At 44.8% G+C, this 8,869-nt stretch overlaps 1 protein-coding gene across 1 annotated transcript in view; it reads left to right on the forward strand.

Annotated features, from left to right (window-relative positions):
• The window catches only part of IRF2 (interferon regulatory factor 2), a 46,960-nt gene extending 43,629 nt beyond the window's left edge, over nucleotides 1-3,331 (forward strand). Inside the window, exons 9-10 of the mRNA XM_062575749.1 lie at nucleotides 791-837; nucleotides 2,639-3,331. Coding sequence (XP_062431733.1) covers nucleotides 791-837; nucleotides 2,639-2,950 — 359 coding nt within the window. The 3' untranslated portion in view covers nucleotides 2,951-3,331. The remainder of the gene's footprint in view (nucleotides 1-790; nucleotides 838-2,638) is intronic.
• The last annotated feature ends 5,538 nt before the right edge of the window (nucleotides 3,332-8,869 follow it).

Here is an 8,869-nt window from a genome sequence, read left to right on the forward strand (position 1 = left end):
GGTGGGAAGTGTTGCTGGGAGGCTGTTGGAGACAGTGAGCGCTAGCTGTGGATGGCCTCTTATTTGGGGAAAAGAGGAGTGAGCATGTTTATGCGTGTGTGGTTGTGCTCTGGTGGATATGGTGAGCAGCATGCACAGAGGTGGGAGATGGGGCCATGGTTACTCAGGAGGTAACAGCATCTATGTGTGCTTGAATGTGGTGGAGGGTTGAGAAATATGCTGAGGGGCTGAGCAAGGGTGGCGGAAAACAAAATGAGAGCAAGGTATAGCAACAGTAATAAAATGCAAGAAGTGACAACAAGCCCTTGAGGTGGCAGGCTGAGATAACAGTTTATGACACAAAAACACACTTATCTCCTCTGAGGTGGAGTTGTTGCTCATTTTTCAGGGAGATAAAAATATGGATTTGGAAAGGACTTTACTTCTAGCCAAGCCTCAAGCTGCCAAGAATGCATAAGGGAGAGAGGGCATTCCCTGCTTGTGGGACTGATCCCTTCTGCCCAGAAATACAAGCTGTAATACAGATCTACTTCTCTCTCTTCACACTGCTGTCTTTTCCAGTGTGTATCCCTATTGACTGTGCTAGCCAGGGAGACTTACCCTAACTGTTAAATGAAGCTGTGTTGCCTAGCCGTTAGACTGCTGAGGCAGAGGATCCGTGCTTTCATGTTGTTTTCTGATTTTTTTTGGCTTGATTCTGATTGTACTTCTTTGAAGTGGATCAGGCCTCTTTAGCTGGATTTTGCTACTGTAGATAGGATAACATTTTTACTTCTGTTTTGCTTGACAGAAAGTGAAACGACCGACAGCGTTCCAAGCGATGAAGAAAATGCAGAGGTAAGTGCTTTTTGGATTGTTAGCACTTCTGAGCAAATTCTCAAAAGCATTGTCCTGAGCTGTTGTTTACACTTCTCTGCTTGCAAACGTGGCTACCAGTGCAGTATTCATTTTAGTAATAGCTGGGGGAGAAAAACAAACTAGGAAGGTTCAAAGGAGACAAATGTTTGGATGATTGTCTAGTGGAATTTATGTCTATATGACTTCCTCCTGATCTGTCAAAACTACAAGCAGATTAATTTACATGAGAAAATACATCGCATTATGGAGAACCAGAACTATCAGCAGTGCCAGCTAGTTTGTTAATATGGAGCAAACCAGTGGGCTTGTCATGTGCATGTAAATGTGTATACCTGTGTGCCCACTGTGCATTGACCTTGTTGGGTAGTATTTTGTTTTTGTTGCAAGCTTGCTGCTTTTGTTTTCCTTAAATGGCATGTGGACTCGCACAATGGGAGGAAATGGCTACGCATGTGATAGAAAAGCAACTTCAATGAGATATGTGAGGCAAAAAGCTTTCCTGAGAACTCAGTTGGGTATTGCTGAATGAAAGTACTCACTCACCCTGTGGATGTCTTTGCAAAAACAGCAGCCACTACTCCTTTTTTTTTTTTTTTTTTTTTGGCTGCCATCAGGTGGCTGGACCTGTCAATCTGCATGAGTATTTAGAGGTTAGGGGAGGCTCACTGTAGACTGGACTTCAGCACTCAGGCTTCCTGTGCTTCAGCTGCATGTCTGCAAATCCCTCTCTTGCTGTGTCCCCTAAAAACCCCCCTGAATCCTCCTTCCTCGAGAACTGCAGATTGCGAGGTTGTGTAAATGCATGGCTAACTCTCTTGGGTTTGTCAGTGTGTCTTGGTTAGGGTGGAGCCTGCATGCAGACTGCCAATAATGGCTTTTTCAATGACTGTCACGTCACTAAAATTCTGCAAAGGACAGAAAAACAGGTCTTTGCAGGATAGAGATTAGGTTAGCGCTTGATGTCTGCTACTGGTGCAGTTTTGACAGCATTTCTTCCCCTGCCCTGTACCGGAGGCCTGTATGGGCTGTAATTTTTCCCCGCTTCCATTGGCAAATGAAAAACAAGCTCAGTGAGACTCCTCAGGAGGTTTTGTATAGACAGGAAACGAGAGGGGGAGCGGGAATCTTCTAGTTTGCTTGGCCAGTCGTGGCTAACGCAACGAGTCCCCTGGCTCCAAACGTGCAGCAAGGACCATCCTTCGACAGAACGTGCCATTGTGGTCTGTGTGCTGGGGGAGAGAGCATGTGCCTTCCTTTGCTTGGCAAACCTCACCCTGTTACAGTGGATACGCTATCAGGTGACACTGGTTTTCCCAGCAGGCTTACCTGCTGCTGTTGGGCTTTGTGCTGACAGCATAAAGTTTTAGGCAGTGGTGTATGATAGATGTGCAGGCTCTGTGGGCTGCTCATTGGCAGGAGGCTGTCCTCTCTGGTAATGGAGGAAACCTTTCTATTTGAAGCTCTGAGCTTTTTGGCATCTGTGTCCATTTTTGTCCTCAGCATACTGAGAATAAGGCCTTTATTTTCTACCAGGAGAGTAGGCAGAGTCTCTTCAGTCCTGGAGAGCCAGCAAAAGTAAGACACAGGACTTCAGAAAGAGAGAAGGGTCTAAGAGCAAAGACATGCAAAGCCAGCAGTTAGAGGCTCATGCTGTAGTGACAGGGTAACTCCTCTGCAGTTTGTGGATGTTCCTGTCTTAATCTGGTTCCTTGGAGCGCTTCACCAAGTCACACTCACTCATGTAATCTTTCTTCCTTTTCTTTTTCTCCCCCTTTTTTAGGGACGACTTCATTGGCAGAAGAGAAACATTGAAGGCAAACAATATCTGAGCAATCTGGGAATGAGGAACACTTCTCATATGCTTCCCAGCATGGCTACTTTTGTAGCCAACAAGCCTGACCTCCAGGTCACCATCAAAGAAGAAAGCTGCCCACTGCCTTACAACAGCTCCTGGCCCCCCTTCCCAGACCTCCCTCTGCAACAAGTAGTGTCCACAGCCTCCACTAGCAGCAGCCGACCAGACCGTGAGACACGGGCTAGCGTCATCAAGAAAACGTCAGACATCACCCAGTCAAGAGTCAAGAGCTGCTAAGCCTTTGACAGTTTGTTTTTTAGCTTTGTTTTGTTTGGTTTTTGTATTTTATGTTTCTCTAGGAGAGGTTCATCACGCACATTAGACAAATCTAAGGTAAAGCCTTGGCAATATAAAACATTGCTGTGTCCGACTCCGATGCCGGAGTGTTTTTAACTCAGGACTCCAGCCGTCAGTATGTACATCTGAATCCAGACGGACTTCCAAGGTTGTTACGTAGGAAAAAAACATGAACTTTGGCCCACTTGCAGGTTCCAGTGCTTCATAAGAGGACCAACTGACCACAAGGGAAGTGGTGCTGCTGCGCTTCTTACTGTCAAGGCTGTGATGGAACTGAAAGCCTCAGAATGGAAGAGAAAATGTGAACTAGCTGGAATATTTTTAAATAAGACAAAAATCTATTGTGAATATTGTACATAGTGCAGTACTAGCAACGTTGCAGTCTGCTTCTGCACCTTATTAAGAAAGCACTTATGAAAAGCCTTTTATTACCTTGCTCTAATTAATGGCACATTGAAGGTCCCTCCCCACCTATATTCTTTTCCAAGGCTATTCTTGCTAAAGTGTCTTTAAAGAATAGAGGAAAGGAAAGGAAAGTAGAACTTCCCAAGTGGATTTCATACATTTTAAGACTGCTTTTCTCATGTTTGTTTCTAATCTGCTATGCTTGAATGCCGCGTGGTACAATAGGAAGAAAAAAAAAAAACTATTACAGAGATATTATGCAAATTCCCAGATTTAAAAAAAGAAGGAGAAAAATACTCTAATTCTAACCAGAGCAAGCTTTTTTATTTTTTATACAGGGGAATATTTTATTCAAAGTAAAATTCTAAAGTGAATATAATTTTTTTTAATCTTTTCTACAGCAAATTTATAATTTTAAGATTCAGTCCTTGGTTATCAGCAGTTATTACATCCTTGTGGCACATTTTTTTTTTAATTTTGTAAAGGTGAAATAGCTTTTATGAGCTCATGTAGCAATCAGATTATCCTGTGGATTGATAATAAATATGGTATATAGTTAAATTTTTAATAATCCTCTTGTTTGTCTCTCTTTTTTAATCTTACAGAAGCCCCAGCTGGCATGGGTTTGATAGATGAATATGTGACCTCTCGGAGTGGACAATTAGCATGAGCCTTCTTTACAATTTCTACAGTACCCATCTAACAAAATAGGAAGTACTGTTCTTGAGGCAGCTCACCAGAGAGGGAAAGAGGAACTAGAGCTTAAAGGCAACATACTCAAGTTTGGCCTTGAATGCGGCAGGCTGGGAGTCAGGGAACCTCTTCTGCTGTTACTCTATGGTTAGGTCTTGGGCAAGTCACATCATGGGAAAGGATCTCAGGAAACCATTTAGTCCATCCTCAGCCCAAAGCAGATTCAGCTGTGCTTGCCTCATTGCTGATAGGTATGTTCAGCTTGCTCTCAATTTCCTTGTCTGTAAGATTCTCTTTTTACAGAGTTTCAGGTAATAACTCATTAATGGAATGAATCAGAAGTCAAGTAAACATGCTTCAAATAAGCATCCCCCGAGGCTTTCAACATCTGGCACGTGATGGCAAGTTCTGATTCCTATGGTCTTTGAGGGAAGCTGTTGAGTATCCAAAAAAACAGTGTGTAGTGGCTTGTGTTGGTGGTGGTGGGCAGGCCATGCCATTGGCACTGGCATTAGTAGAAGCTGAGGCCACTTAGCATCTGGTAGTTTTTCAAACTCTTGGTAGTTAAAAGGATTGATTGAGGTACACAAAATACTTAGACTTGAAGTATTCTTCAGATGTGATTATCATTCTAATAATAACTAGACTGATAGGCGAGCTGCATATTGAGTGACACATATGTTTGACTGGTAAGCTGTAACAGGCACAAAAACGTCTGTATCGAGGGGAGACGTTATAACGGGCTGATGAAAAGTGAAACGCAACAGTGAAGTTCTGGCCACTAGGATTTTGCTGTGTCCTTAACCTTCTGTTGTATCACAACTCCGAACTTTCACATGTTCATCTGAAATTTGCAATTTTGTGTTACAAAGCCACTACTCAGTGGCCTAGGAACACAGAGGCTCAGTTTTGCCTATGAGGAATATTTTGTCTCTGGGTAGAGCAGGGTCCCTTGGCCTTTGGCTCACTGTAGGTTAGATTTTTGGCTCTACTTGGGAGGAAGAGAAAGCTCATAGCAATATTTGCCTGAAAAGGAGCTGCTGAAGTGTTGCACACAAAATACTGTTGTAGACAAAAGGGAACACAACGTATGTGGAGCTAAGAATTTACTGTTAATCTATTTAATTTTTAAGTCTAGTTACGTTATCTAATAATACAAGAAAAACTCATAGCAGTTAAAGCTGTTAGGCATAAATTTTATAGTCTGCTCATTTTCTTTGGTTGTGTGCTCACCCTTCCAATGGGTCCAAAGGCCAAAAGGTCCAGTCTTCCTCAAGAACACTGTGTGTATGCATTTGTGTGTGAGTATATTTGTGTGTGTGAGGGTCTTAAAATGAATCTCCAGCATCCTGAGTCCTTTGCCATCAGGAGTATGATGTTCATGGTAGGTCTTGTCTTCCTTGGTCCTGATGTTCTCTTGGGGTTAATTTTTATACTTTCTTAAAACAGTCTCTTCTTTTTTCTGACTTTCCAGCTGAAGCTTAAAAGTTGCTCTAAAGCCTCTCCCAGCCCCTTTTCGCATAAGAAGCTATTGTTTGTTAGGCAATGACTTCACAGGATCACAGAATCACAGAAAAAATGAGGTTGGAAAGGACCTCTGGAGCTCATTGGGTCCAACCTGTTGAAAATGGCCTCAGGTCATGCTGATTTTTGAGTATTTCCAGCAAGGCAGATCCCCACCACTTCTCTGGGCAACCTATTCCAATGTTTAGTTGTTTTCACAGCTGAAGAATTATTTCTTTATATTGAGACAGAATTTCCCCTGAAGCAACTTGTGCCCGTTGCCTCTTGTTCCTGTCCCCATTCGCCCAGGAGAAGAGAGCAGCTATCTTCTCTGTAACCATGGTTCAGGTACTGGGAGACTCACCACCTACCTCCTGAGCCTTCTCTTCTCTAGGCTTGCACTAACCCCTTTCCTTCAACCTTCCCTCAAGTGTCATGTTCTTCAGCTCTCAAATTATCTTGGTAGCCCTTCATTGGACTCTCTCCAGTTGTTCAGCTTTCTGTTGAACTGGAGGGACCAAAACTAGTTTCTAGAATTGCCAAGTCTTTTGCCTATACGGCTGCACTTGACAACTCAACTCTGGTTATCACAGCTGGAAAAAGCTAAACCCATCTCAGGTGGAAAAAAAAAAAGCCAGGTGCAAGTCTAGAGAACCTGTTCCACCACGTCTATCCAACGCCTACAGGCTTTTACTAGAAAAAGCAAAAAACATTTACTATCTACAGGAGTACACTGAGGGCTGATGTTAGAGTTCTCCTTTGAAGAATATTAAGTCTTTGGACAGAGTGGGATTCCTGGACTGCAGCTCTCTCTCAGGTGGGATTGCAGTTAGGGTTTGGCTTGGGAGTTGCAACTGGAGTGTGGCTGGAAAGCATCTGTTAAGGGAAAAACGGGCCTGGAAGAAGAATAACCTCAAAGGAATCTTTATTGTGGGGAAGGAAGAGTGGGGGTGTCTTATCCAAGGTTCACCCTAGGGTTAAGGTTAAGGAGAGGAGAAAGTCCAGAGCTACAGTCATTGTGACTGGGAAGGGTCCCTTGGGAAGGGAAGGGGGTGCCAAAGTAAACAGAGGGCTGACGCCCAAATTCTCTTCTTGGGAAAGTTTCTTGTGAGAAAAGAAGGACCTGGAGTGGGACTGAGCCTAGGCTTAGGGTTAGGGCTAAGAGAAAGCCCAGTTGCATGGGGCTGGAAAGTATCATGTAATGTAAGCAAAGAGCTGACATTTGAATTCTCCTCTGAGGAATATCTGGTCTTTGGGTGGAGTGGGCTCTCTTGCTTCTGGCTCAGTCTGGATTTAGTGTTAAGATTCCAGTGGGGGCTGGAAAGCATCCTCCAAAGTAAACAAAGAGCTGACTCTAGATCTCTGCTCTTCTGAAAGCAGGGTTTCTGTTTACCTCAGTGGTGGCCTGCTCTCTTCTCACCATTAAGCCTGTCTGTGTAAAATGTTGGCACATCTCTGCAGAACTTCAAGCAAATTAGATGATGGTATTCTGTGGATTATACACTGAAAAGTGGTGTGGGCTGTCCTCATTTGTAGCAGTGATCCAAGCTCCCTGCCCCTCACCTGCATCACTTGTACTTAGGGCAAAACGTTGCAGCTTTCCCAGTCTCCCGGGGTCACTGAGGTGCCCAGCAGGAGCTCATGGGGCTGGAGCATGGCAGGCGTTCCAGCAGGACTGGTGTCCAGTGTGGCTGCAGGAGGAGACGAGTGGAAACAGAGCTGTGTGTCCGCGTGACTGTGGGTGAGACTTGGGACCTCTTTGCTTCAGCAAGCTCTGCTCATTGCTTGGGTACAGAGCGGGGGGCCAGAAGTGTTGTCTGTGTTTCTCTAGGTGTATAAATGTTTGTCTCTAAAGTAAACTGTCTCTAGCCAGGGAAAGGATTTGCTGCTCTTAACTTCAGTCATCTGAAAATAAGTAGTCGTCGGAGAACGGGAGCTCCAGTTTAAACGATCCGTTAGCCTTTATGTAGCTAAAACAAGTTACGTGGTCACATCTCGCCGCTGGGCATTATGTTCAGGAGCCAGTACCAGCTGCTGGTGGTCAGACAGCTTGGCTAGGTCTGCCCTCATTTCTGCGGGCAAGGCAACTCGACTGACCTACTGCAAAAGCACCAACGCACAGGCTGTGCAGGAGGAGGCACATGCATACTGCTGGGAATGGCGTACATACTTGGGAAAGTCTCTTCCCAGGGCTCCTGTGTTTGAAGCTCTTCCAAGTGCTATTCAAGCACGGGAGTTACAGTAGGTATCCGTAATGCTGATCCATCAGAGAGGACATTTATGGTGGCTCGGAAGGCGGCAACGTGGTTGTGACTTGCCCAGACTAAAAGCGGCCGGCCGACTGCCGCGATGTAAGTGCAAAGGAGGTTTTCTCAGGGACTGGAAAATCAGATGCTCGTTCTGAAATACGATGTTTGACTCCGTTTGTCATCCACGCTTGCAAAGCTATGCAGGGTCAAAAAAGTTCTCCAGTCTTTCATAAAGCAGCCACCCCCAGTTTGATTCTAAAAACATGACAGTTTGTTGGTGAGTAATACCAATTTAATCCTTGTGTGCGATTTTTGTGACGTGGTCAGCAGATGGGCCTGAAGAAATCCGTGCGAGCAGAGGCAGGGAGGGCATTAAGGGACAGGTTTTGCCTGTGGAGCACCCAAGCAGCTTGGCAGCCAGCGGGCTGAGCCCGGGGCCACGCTGCCCTGTGCAAAGGGCACCAACTGGAGAAGACCGATTTGCTTGGGATTTGGGTTGTGTCTGGTGGTATTTCCTGGGGTGGGGGATGACCCCGAAGTTTTCCTTATGGCTCAGGCATTCCTATTAGGGTCTCTGGGCCCCTATTCCAGTGCTTGAAGGTTTCAAAGTGACAAGGGAGCAGGGGGACACAGGCAGACACGGTCATGGTACCGTCTGATGACACCAGTGGCATTTCCATAAGAGGAATATATACTTGTATATGGGAGAAGAATTGGAGACTAACCAAGTGAAGGAAGCTAGATCCACTCTGGTTGGTTGGTGACTGCTCTTTTGTTCAGGAAAGCTAAGCCCAGGCACATCCATTTCTCAGGCAATTTTGCAAGTGAGTTAAAGGATGTGAACGGATTTTTCTTGGCTTTGGAATGGCAGAGAGAGCTGCTTTAAGCCTGCCATCAAGGCAGAATCATCCTTTCTGTAAACTCAGCTGAAATAATGGAAAAAATGAATGAGTACATGAAAAAATGAAATAGTTGCCCCGAGCGTAACATTATATGACTCATAAAGACA

This window comes from Rhea pennata, chromosome 4, assembly GCF_028389875.1.
Source record: "Rhea pennata isolate bPtePen1 chromosome 4, bPtePen1.pri, whole genome shotgun sequence".
Taxonomy (NCBI): Eukaryota; Metazoa; Chordata; class Aves; order Rheiformes; family Rheidae; genus Rhea; species Rhea pennata.